Source organism: Drosophila grimshawi, unplaced genomic scaffold (genome assembly GCF_018153295.1).
Source record: "Drosophila grimshawi isolate 15287-2541.00 unplaced genomic scaffold, ASM1815329v1 contig_1369, whole genome shotgun sequence".
NCBI classification, from domain to species: Eukaryota; Metazoa; Arthropoda; class Insecta; order Diptera; family Drosophilidae; genus Drosophila; species Drosophila grimshawi.
Window position 1 is genome coordinate 6964629 of NW_025062891.1, and position 12150 is coordinate 6976778.

At 40.4% G+C, this 12150-nt stretch overlaps 2 protein-coding genes across 5 annotated transcripts; one reads left to right on the forward strand and one right to left on the reverse strand.

The window, feature by feature from the left end:
• The first annotated feature begins 664 nt into the window (after positions 1 to 664).
• LOC6559378 (cytochrome P450 12b1, mitochondrial) lies at positions 665 to 2891 on the forward strand. The gene is made up of 6 exons (XM_001987696.3): positions 665 to 881; positions 974 to 1097; positions 1159 to 1402; positions 1486 to 1602; positions 1656 to 2082; positions 2144 to 2891. The coding sequence occupies exons 1-6, from the start codon at positions 783 to 785 to the stop codon at positions 2747 to 2749; spliced, it is 1617 nt and encodes a 538-aa protein (XP_001987732.1). The 5' UTR covers positions 665 to 782; the 3' UTR covers positions 2750 to 2891.
• LOC6559380 (clumping factor B) lies at positions 2888 to 7991 on the reverse strand. Of its 4 annotated transcripts, XM_032734089.1 has the most exons (9): positions 7765 to 7991; positions 5721 to 5989; positions 5094 to 5446; positions 4781 to 5020; positions 4611 to 4707; positions 4014 to 4130; positions 3590 to 3898; positions 3272 to 3346; positions 2888 to 3202 (listed from the first exon to the last, which is right to left on the reverse strand). In XM_032734089.1, exons 2-9 carry the CDS (start codon positions 5944 to 5946, stop codon positions 3012 to 3014), a joined length of 1608 nt encoding a protein of 535 aa, XP_032589980.1. In that variant the 5' UTR covers positions 5947 to 5989; positions 7765 to 7991; the 3' UTR covers positions 2888 to 3011. The 4 variants fall into 4 exon arrangements, with proteins under 4 accessions (XP_032589980.1, XP_032589982.1, XP_032589981.1 ...); XM_032734091.1 differs by lacking the exon at positions 3590 to 3898 and having other exon boundaries at positions 7765 to 7989; XM_032734090.1 differs by lacking the exon at positions 3590 to 3898 and having other exon boundaries at positions 2888 to 3211; positions 7765 to 7989.
• Positions 7992 to 12150: the final 4159 nt, after the last annotated feature.

The window sequence follows — 12150 nt, forward strand, 5'->3', positions numbered from 1 at the left end:
ATCAAGTGTTTAACTCAACTCTAACGCCTCCATTGACATTGATATATTGATGTATTGTCTACTTACATTTTAAATGTGTGTCTTTATTTTAAGAAACCACATACTTACAAACATACATACATATCATGCATAAGCATACAACTTGCTAATCTATAATGTACCTTACAAAACAACAAACTATGTATATTTCTTTAACTCTCAACTCTTGACTCTTATTCAAATTTTCAATGTACATGACATAACACGATACGATACGAGTACATATTGACAACAAAACAGATGAAGCAAATCGTCATTCAATAAATTCAATAAATTGTATGAATCCAAAGAAAAATCAACATTTTAAAATTCAAAAACAATTTTACGCATGCAATGAATAAATGTATTAAAAACCATGACTATAAATACTTTACTTTTGTATTATTTATTTTCCAACTTTTTAAGTAGATCTAAAGCGTGCCATTAAATTGCACACTGCATATGCCTAGGGTTAAGGTTCTTAGCTGGAAAGCTTTCTCTCTCTAGGGTTATTTGTTAAGTCACAAACCATTTCGAAAGCTTTATCGTTAAAATCTTCAAGCATTATAAACAGATGGCTTAATAAAACTATTTGATGACTTGATGACCTTGATTCTTCGATTGTCTATTAATTGCCGAGCGCTTCAGTCACAGTTCGCAGTCCGTTGGGTTCGGTTGCTCCATGCGCAAATGTCTAAAATATTTTTACATTATTCTAAAACGTGTAATATAGATTAATTGACATCACACACAAGCTGTTAACGATGTGGAAATCTTTTGAGCTTTACAAGCACTGTGCTTTCAAGCAAAAACTGCTGGCGCCTGGGCGTCTATTTTCTCTGGGAAGGGAGCTTAAGCAGCAGGTGAGTGTGGAACAGCTGAGAGTACGAGAGCAAGAGCGAGCGAGCTTTGTTTACAAACAATCAGACCCAATGGGAAATTTTCTTAAGCACAGGCTTTCTTGGAATTATTGGACACAAAGCCGACGCGCTCGGACGACGACTGGCTGCAGGCTAAACCCTACGCAGAAATTCCAGGACCTGGAACTTGGCGGCTTTTATCCTACTTTCTGCCAGGCGGTGAGCTACTAGTAAAGGTATTAGGAAATACCACAAACTTAGCTCATGTGTTTTCCCGCAGGGAAATTGCACAACACAAATCTTATTGATATGAATCGTCGCATGCGTGAGTGGTATGGCGATATATACAGAGTACCGGGCCTGGGCAAACCTGATATGATCTTTACCTATAATCCAAATGATTTTGCGGTCACCTATAGAAACGACGGCGTTTGGCCCTTACGCACAGGCCTCGAGAGCTTCACTTATTATCGTATTGTTCATCGCCCCGACGTATTTGGTGGCGTTGGCGGCCTCGTCTCGGAGTAGGTCTAAACAAATCTAAATCAACAATTAAATACAGCTTGAATTTAATTATTTTTAATACTTAATTTCCCTTAACCCACAGACAAGGCAAATCCTGGGGGGACATACGCAACAAAGTCAATCCGGTGCTGATGAAAGTGCAGAATGTCAAACAGAATCTGCCACAAATCGATGAGATTTCCAAAGACTTTGTTGACAGGTTTTTAGCACAAACTAAAATTAGCCTCAATCTAATTCCATATTTCTTCATAGATTGGAAAGTCTGCGTGATCCGCATACGCATACTATCAAATGCAATTTTCAAGACCAGATCAAGATGTGGGCCTTTGAATCCATTAGCTATGTGGCACTTAATACGCGCATGGGCATGTTCACCGACCACCCAGATCCAAATGCAATTCGCCTTGCCAAGTATATGATTGATTTCTTCAACGACAGCTTCAAGTACGACGTGCGGCCCTCGATTTGGCAATATTATCAGATGCCTGGCTTTAAGCGGTTTCTGCAGAACTACGATAATATAACAGAGATTACAATCAACTATATTGAGGCGGCCATGGATCGTTTTGAGCGGGATGGGCACAGTGACAATACATGCGTGCTGCAGCAGTTGTTGGCTTTGAATAAACGGGTGGCTGTCGCTATGGCCATGGATATGTTAATGGCTGGCATGGATACGGTAAAAGATAATACTACTAGTGATGAGTCCTTATATATTCATTTCTTATCCGCTCTTGCAGACTTCGTCGGCTTTAGTGACCATACTCTATAATATCGCATCCAACCCCGTGAAGCAAGGGCAGCTGCGTCGCGAACTGTTCCACATTCTACCTAAAGCGAATGATTCTCTAACCGAAGAGAATACGAAAAATATGCCCTATCTACGTGCCTGTATCAAGGAGGCTTTGAGGATTACGCCTATAACGCCGGGAAACTTTCGCGTTACCAGCAAGGATCTGGTGCTATCCGGTTATCGCGTGCCACGCGGCACTGGTGTGCTGATGGGTGTCATGGAGCTCTCGAATAGCGAGGAGTATTTCGCAAAGAGTGCAGAATTTCTCCCGGAACGTTGGCTCAAGCAAGACTTGGATTCAGATATAGCTGCGTGCCCGGAGGCGCGCTCTCGTAATCCGTTTGTGTATCTGCCCTTTGGCTTTGGTCCACGCACCTGCATTGGCAAACGTATTGCCGCAATGGAGCTGGAGACGCTTTTAGTGCGTCTGCTGCGAAACTACAGGATCAGCTGGCTGGGCAAGAAGCCATTGCAGTACGAGAGCAGCATTATCCTCTCACCGCATGGCGACATTCGCTTCAAATTTGAGCCAGTTGTCGAGAATTCGTCATAATTATTGATACAGCTCGGTCGGATCTAATATTCAATTGATTACAAAAATGGGGATTTCAACTATGATTAAATCAATTCTCCATTAAATGGCGAGCAAAAAATATTGTATATATAATAAACCAGCAGCATGCAAAGCAGATAAATTTCAAAAGATTTACTCAAATATTACTAACAATAGTAGAAGTGTAACGAGTGTATAAGGCAAGCATAGTAGGATATAGTATTAAAAAGAAAATGCACTTTGGGATGGGAGAGCAGTCGGCTTAGCGTCGGTTGCGTCCACGGAAACGCTGATGAGAATGATTGAATTGGCGCTGCTGTTGTTGCTTGAATGGTTTGCCCGCTGGATGGGTGTCCTGTTGGTCGGCCTGATAGATGCTCTGCCTGGCTGCTTCCTCCGTTTCAGAGCCAGCTGAATGTATTTCATCCAGCTCAGAGTTGGGTGTAGAATGAACTGTAGCCGCTTGAAAATGAAAAGATTAAAGCATTGAAGTTGACTGGAAATTAAATTAAAGCTACTTACAGGGAGCCGCATTAATGGCAGCGCTCTTCAGAAGGGCCTGGGTGCCAAGACTGCTGTTGAAATTGTTGGGCGAACCTGTAGAACAGCATAAGTATTCATTTAAGTAACGAAAAGAAATCAGGAGTAGGACAAAATCTCTTCGCAATGCGGAGTATTAAATACCCTTACAGACATGCGGCAGATTTAGAATGTATTATTTTGATTTTAGCTATGTCAGCTATGTCAGAATATGTGATAAAATTTTGCTTAAATATGTTAGTTGAGTAGTTGATTTTTCATTAATTGTAATAAGGTTAGAGTCAAGGAGTGTGAACCAACCGATGGGACTATAGAAAATATCTTCAGAGGATGTAGCGGGCGTTAGGGTTTCAACAGTGGGATGATCTGGGTTAGGATTGCATATGTCAGATATCGTAGTTGTGGTTGCATTGTGGTCTTCTGTTTGCTGTGGCAGCTGTGGCTGTGGCTGTGGCTGCTGCTGTTGCTGGCAGACAGTGATCGTGCTGCTGCTGTCCGTGTCGTCAGTATTGTTATCGTTATCGTTATCGTTATCCGTTGAGGGATCAGGATCAGAGTCGGGCTGGGAGGTGGTGTATGGAGTGGAATTGCTTGTGGATTCAGGATTGGCTGTTGTGTTTGAACATATGCACAGAGTAACAGAAAAATAGGCAAAATACTAACGTTAATAATGTTAATAATAATGTTTAAAGCAATTGAGGCACATGCAACACTCTCGAGTTACCTGCGGCAGTTATATTATTATACATCTGCGTTTTCATCAAGGCGGCGCTGAGATGACCTGGCGACGATTTCCATTGCTCCGCTTTAACTTTCGATGCCCTGAGATGTGCTGCTGGGACTAATAAATAAACCAGGAAACAGAAAGAGATAGAAAGAGAGAAAGAGACAGACGGCGTCAGGGCAGTATTTTGGCCAAAAACTCAATACAAATTTATTTAATCTGGGTAAATCTGGAATTTGTTGTTGTTTTTTTTTTTTTTTTTTTGTGGGGGGGGGGGGCACAAAAATCAAAAATGAATAACTAGCTTCTTTTTTTTTGGCACAATTATTTCTGTATTTCAGTTTATCGCATTTCGTTTCAGCTTCCAAAAAAAAAAAAACGTTTAGACTTAAATTGTTATCGCTTAAATCGTTAATCGATACTTTCAATTTAAACTAGACTTAGCACCTAGGTGTGTGCATACAGAGACAGGGAGTGAGAAGAGAGCGGAATAGAGTGTGCAAGGGAAAGGGGACGTGTATGTGTTTGTGTGTGTGTGTGTTTGTGTGTGCTTGTGTATGTGTATCTAAATATTAAGAACATTTCAGTGTCCATTACCAAGTTCCGCCTGCTCGCTGCTGCCATTGCTGCCATTGACAGTAATCGGCTTTTCCGGATTTTCCTTGTTGCTCATTTCTGCCAAAATCTTATCGCGCTGTCATTAGAGTTATATATATACATATATATAGATATTTGATATAGAATTAATTAATTTACAATTAGCTTACGTTCTCGACCAATTGCTGCTCCTCGCTGCTGGTCATCAGTTCGCTTGTGTGGCTGTCGCTGTCGCCGTCGCTCGTGTTGCTGCTGCTGCTGCCGCTGTCTTTCTCTTCACTGGGAACAAAATCGGAATCATCCTCGGAGTTCTGGTTGGCATATTTGGCCAACATCTCATCGATGGTCAAATTGTCATCCTCATTCGACTCATCCTCAAGCGATCGCTTCGTCACGCTCTGATTTGCCGGCTTATTAATTTGAGATTGAGATTGTAGCAAGTTTAGTTCACGAATGTTGTAGCTTGATTTGGATGGCACCCACCTGTTGATCCGAGCTGTGCATATTGAATGCCCTTCCGCTGTTTTCCCGCTGCACGCCCGGTCGACAGATGGCGCGATTGAACCACAGACTCAACTTCTGGGTGAAACTCTTGCCGGGGGACATCTCCTGCTGGCGATTTCGCATCACCCGCAAGCCATGGACGCGTATGGCGCGCAGCTTGTGACGACGCGTCTGTATAAAGTATATCATGTCCGTTGGCGCCACTGGTCCGTCGCCGATCATCAGGGCGCCCACAGAGAGCCAGATGCGCACCAGGCGCAGCAGGATGATTAGCAGCAGAAATGGAGCCCAGGGCAACGGACGCTCCAGTACAACGGCACTCGAATTCTTATCTGTGGTAGGGAGAAAATAAGTGTAAATCTCGGGACTATAATAATAACTGCAAATGGGCTTTCTAAAAAGTTGATTTATTTAGGACAGTAAGCCAAAAATATATGGATAGTGGTACCCTTCTAGAAAAATGTTATATTTTTTTTAGAAATAGAACATTTTTCCCTGGAATTAAGAAAGGAAAAACACTGGTTCTTAAAAAGACAACTTTCCGTATTAAAAATATGAAGAATTTCTAAAATTCAGCACAATTTTGTAAAAGTTAATATGGCATACCCTGTGGTAGACTCCATTTGGTCGTATCCTCGATTAACTTCAGGCCGCGATCGACACGCTCAATGACCAATTGGCCCAATCGGGTGCTGGCGAATCTTTCGGCCTGCTCACGCACCTTCTCATAGAAGCTGGCCGGGCTCTGAAGTTCGGTGACTTCATCATCGTCGATATGATCGCGCTGCGTATGTTGATCTTTGGCCTCTGCCTCTGCCGTCTTCTGTGCCATGCTGTCGAAGATGATGATGCTGCTGTTGCTGCTGCTGCGGATGCTATCACAATTAAATGCGCTGGATTAATGAGCAATTTTTATTGCTATTTTGTAAACATAGACGTATTTTAACAAAACAGGGATAGCTTGAATATTAAATAGCGTCGTTCGCATAGGTGAGTATATCTCTTTATTTAATTATTTCGTTTTTTAAGTTTAAGCTCTTTTTATAAATTTCTCGAAACCAGCTTCACAGGTGAACAGATTTATATTCTCTGATATAACAAGTTTGTTATGATGATATACCCTGTCCACAATGGATTGATATCTCAATGCCAACTTTATAGTTATTACAAAGTATTTAAAAAATATGAAAATTAACGCTTACTGTACTCAAATATATGTTTGGCGTACATTTCGGGATTATCACAGATCGTACAGGTACAAATCGAGCTCAAGCAGCATTTGCAACGTGATTAGGCACTGACAACCCCAAAAACGACCTATACTTTTACTTATAAGTGAGTGTAGCTACTATAATTCCGAAGCTGACACCGTCTGACATCGCGGCACCTCAATGCCACCACCTACAGACAGACATACATATGTACATTAGTACATACATATATATGTATATACATATATACTAATATTCGTATTATCATCTGGTTTCATCGCATCGCACTTTTTATACACTTCAACTCGAATTTGTTGTTGCACATGCTTTTGGCGGCTGTCTGGCAAAACTAATTTAGGCTATCTGTATAAATTGTGTGACTAACAACAAAAATCAAAACAAATTAGGTAATATACGTATAAATAAATAAGTACGTACATATATACATACATTTATATTTGTGTACTTTGCTCTAGAACAGGGAATACTCTGAATAGTTTTCAATTAATTCTGCTTGGTGATAGCTAAAAAAATACAACTTGGGGCTGCCAAAGATTAAATACCAGATGAGCAATATTCGTTATCTAAAGCACAATACATAATATAATATTTTGTTTTCTTACAAAATATAAGTTTTCGACTGATTATTTATAAGTGTGACTATATGATATATAGGAATACTACTTCCATTAACTGTTACAAGAATATCGTCTTCATTACACATTACACATTAACAGACAAAATCATAATGCCCTCGATAAAGGCATAAAGGTAAGACAAACAAATTGATTTATATCTGGTTATTCGAGCTTATATACAAGAATATTTACAGCCACACCTTTGCTTCCCAGCAGTTTTAGTTTCTCAGCTTCTAAACTGACAAATGTTGCCCAGCATTTCAAATTATTTGCGATAATATTTTACAAATATAATTATTATAAACATTTACATATGCATGGCATTTAATTTGATATTTATAGCGCTTATTGCATCGACAAATACACGAAAAAAAAGTGAATGAAAAACGAAAAATTTAATAACAAAAATAATACAATTATCAAAAATTTATTGGCGGGATCAAAGTGTATCGAAAACTGTATGCAAAATCAACGACTGCACACACGCACATAAACACGTACACACAGGCACAACCACAGAAGCACAAACAGAAACAGAGGCACAGACAAGAACATACATAAATTGTGGGCAATGAAGAGATGGCAGTGCGAGAAAGAGAAAGAGCAGATGAATGTAAGCGGTGCATCGCGAAAGTAACAAGTGCAAGGCGCAAAAACTAACTGCGACGTTGAACGCAGGAGGAAAAGAGCCCGTCGCTCCGTCTCTGCCGCCTACACATTGAGATAACGGTCGCAACAGATTAAATGGCGCACAAAAAGCAGCCGCACAAAGCGCAGAGCCGATTAAAAAGCATGACTTACCGGTCTCTCTTTTTCGCACTCTTTCTTGCACTTTGACGAAGAACAGATGCTTTGTGGTTTGTTGCACTTTCTATTAATCAGTGTTATTCTGCAAACCAGTATTTAAGCAATACTTTTGTTTCTTTAATAATAATAAAGAATAATGATATGTGTGTGTGTGTTTTTAAGTAAGCACTAAATCAGAATGTCCAAGTAGACCAACGAACGGCTGCACAACTCCCGAGTGACTGACCAACGGATCAAGCCAACATGTGCCGAGCGCCCTCGAGCCGGTTGTTCAGCGATCAACACGGCCGATTGTCGTTATCAGCTGTTATCGAAGAGCACAGAGCAGCCAAGAGCAACGCCAGCATCTCTTTCGATCTAATTACAATGGGCCCAAGCTGCTCTCAGTGCGCACAGCACAAAGAGAGGTAAATTGTAGATTAATTCCGCTGCGTTCAGCAATCAAATTTTCGGGTGTAGCACACGTCTCAGCACCGAATTAGTGAATGGTTTCTTATTACCGAATGCATTATGTATGCAAACTATTTAATTCATTACCTGGTTGTACTTCTGTATGCAGAGTAGTATGCTGGGGCTTCTAAGTCAAGCACAAACTTGTCTTCAAAAGCTGTGCGCCAATGTCATATTACATATTGCTTATAAGTGTAGGCTTCTTATCTGTTCTACCATCTCTTTCTATTATTGTGCTGGCGACACCTTGCTTTTCCTAAATTTAAACAAATGAATAAATAAATCAAATATATTTTAATGTTTATATTTAAAATGGTTCTAAATTCTAGAATAAATCATCAAATTGTATAGTAGTAAATTTGCTATATTTTGAATATATATATAACTACATATATGTATATACCACAACAGTTGCATTACAATATATATATTTTCGTATGTGGACTCGTATATTATTCCGTTTACAACCCCTCACACAAAGTATGCGTGCTAGTCAAACGCATAAGAAAGCTTTCGACATAACAATGTAATGCAGCATGAAAACGTAATTTGGGTTGTGTATGTAAAACCATATAGATCGAATCGAATTCGTCATGGGGTCTTTTCGCTACTGGGTTTTTACTTTGGCTCGAATTTACTGGAGCGTTGTCAAAACATGACCCTTGGGTTGAGTGGAAAGCTCAAGCGGATGCTTGGAATAGTGCACACAGTTAAACACAAGTTAGAAAAATGTTTAAAAAAAATAAATCCAAGCGTAGGCGTGTAAAGTACTGAAATATAAAAAAAAATAGATTGAGTTTGACTTTAATAATCTGTCTCGTTTTTTCTAATGAAAGCAAAATGTTTAATTAAGCGTAACATTCACTCACCTGCCACAGCGCCGTTAGTCAAGGGTATAAGCTTTGGCTCATCTTGTTGTGCCGCCAATTATTACCGACCATCAGTCACCAGCCAGTAACAGAACCACTCAAGGCGTTCGGCAACGCACTCAATTGTCTCTCAGCAGAAACAAATGTCGAGAGAGCTTTCGAAGTGAGCGAACGCCCGAAAGCTCTGAACGAAATTTCAGTTGCGCAAAAACTCTCCACGTTAGCGGATGCGTCGGAGCTGATGCCGATACCAAAGTAAGCGCGCAGCAGTGTGAAAGTAATTCAGCGAAAGCGTCGTTCATCTCGCGTGTGTTGTGCAAAGCTGCTGCTGCCTGCAGGATAACGGGACAGCCGTTGCAACATAGCAGCTGTAATGCAATTAGTTACAAATATTGTTTGCGAGCGAGTGTGTGTTTGTGTCCGTGGCTAGTATTTAAAATCACAGCCAGCATATTTAGCAGTGCAAAAAGCTAATCGAAATTCAAGCGGAGCAGGAGCAGAAGCAGGAAGAGTATGAGGACCAGCCCGAGGACCTAAAGAAATGTGTCGATGTAACCAGTGAGCAACGAACGAACGCGCAGCAAACAACTAAAAGCTGGCGTAGCGGGGTATTCCCCATCCCGCATATGCCTCCAAAAATCGTAGTTCACTTGTATTGGTGCCTGCTCGCGTGCCTGTGAGCACACACACACTCACTCACACTCACTCTCACACACGTGGCCACTAAACATGCGTAAGTAATGAGCAAAAAGAAAAAAATTCACACACACATGCAAAAAAAAAATGTTGTTTTCCGCTATTTCAAAATTTGATAAACAGCTTTCGACCCTAAAAAGGTGTTGAAAAGCATCCCAGCCTGGCAGAAAGTGTAACGGGTTCAAAGCATGTCCTGCCCTCTGCTCTTCCGCCCAACAGCTGCTCTGCGTATTCACACGTTCAGTTATCTATGTATGCATATATATTTATATATATATACATTTTAAGCAGCTTACTTAGATGTTGGCGTCACAGTGCACCTCGCACCTTGCCATCCGTTATCCTTTAGGCCCCAGCCCGGGCAGCACTTGACTTGTCTCTGTTTGTAGCTGGGCTCTAAACTTTGAGCCGCACTTGAGTGCTTGGTTGCGGCTGTGGTTGGGGCTGTTTAGCATGCTGCCACACATTACTGTGGTCTATTTTTATGCGCTGCTTGGACTAAATTAGTTCGCGCATAAATTTTGCGGCACGAGAGTGGCTCAAGAGTTTGCAAAATGATTGCAATCAGCTAAAAGTTTTGATACGTTAAATTTCGTATGTTATATATACATAGTATCATTTTTAACACATTCTTTTTTCTACACCTTTTTTCTTTGGTCTTCTAAAGCATATATTTTTGTTGTCAAGAATCATTAAATTTGTATACCAAATCTTCAAGCTTAATTAGTTAATCAATAAATAAATAAAATAACAAATTAATCCTCGCTTTACTTTTTCAAATACCAAAAAAACCTTGTTTTTATCAACATGAATATATTTTCTTATAAGCTAAAAATATTGAAATACTCTTTTTTTTATATATTTTTTTTTTTTTTTTTTGCGAGTCCTTTGAAGGGTTTACCTCACAGGCATTTCCATGTACGACTACACGGATGTTGTTCATCATGGGGTTATGGCGCTTTTGCATGCCGCTGCGTTTCCGCTTCCGCTTCACACACACAAACACACACATACACACACGCGCATATATCCATAGAGGAGAGTGAGCTGACGGTGCTTAAATGACCATCATTTGCTGTGCCTAATGTGTATGCAACATATGTATATCACCTCTACGCCCCCAGCCTTTTTTTTTGGTACTCGTAGTTGTCGCGTGTCATTTGACTTGATATTTTTTAATTATTGCTCGCGGCCCTTGCGACCGTTTGTCGCATGTGTCGCAGAGCGCAAATAAATTGCGACATTAGCTTTGGCGACTTGTTTTCTTTATTTATTTATTTTTTGCTGGTACTTATGCGCTCATTTGAACAGTCAGCGGCTTGCTGTGCTTGCAATAGCGGGGAGGTGGAGGGGACGCAGCTGTGACCTCGAGGTGTCTTTATTTGTCCCGCTGTGGCTGCCCCGCTGTCTATGCTGCGCAGCATGTCTGCCCCACAGCTAGACCCCATGAACTTGGCGTCGTCTGCTGATGCTGTCTACTGATTGAAATTGCAACCCATTCACACACACACACGCACACACACACACACGCAAAATTTGCTTCCAAATTGCCAAATTGTAACAAGCAAAAGAGACAAGCTTATTAATAACATTCACAAGTATTTGTTCAAGCAAACAAATCTAAAGTATGGGCCTTAGACAAACACATAAAATACATGCCAAGTGAAATTTGTGTAGAGAGTTATGTAAATATAGCACAAATGTAAATGTACTTGATGCCATACTTTCTTGAGAGTTTGTGGAAATCTTTAAATGTCTTTCTCTCTCGCTCTCTCTCTTTTTTTAAACAGATGCGATCCATTATGCATTAAATCACATTTTTCAAACTTAAGCTTTGTTTCGCTAAGTGTAGCTATCCGTGCCTTAAATACTTGTCAGAACTTACTCGCTGATGAGTAAGCAAAATAAGTTGTGCTTAAGCCCTGTCATAAAAGCCTGTGATATGAGTACGAAAACATAATCACTGCATTGTTAATCAGTTGCAGGCGTTAATTAAGTTGGTCAGCACAAAATAAGCCATGAAAATCGCTGCACTTAAAAACCTCAGCAACTCAAGGGTCGCCTGCCACCAAATAAGCGCAATAAACTCAAAGTTGAAGGTTAAGCATTAAGGGCTTAATTAGTTACGAGTGGCACAGGATAATGGATCAACTTAAGTGCACATACTTGCTTTAAGCTGTATATTTAAGCAGCCTGACAGACGTGACAGTTAATGGACTCTGGTGACAAGTGGGACAATACTTGGTTCTTGTTTTAATTAACTCTTTGAGCGATACTTTTGGCCAAATGTCACAAAAAATAATTACAACTTTCCTGTGCAAAAGCGCTGACAAAGTCAGCTACAACCAGCAAGTGGCAAATTGCA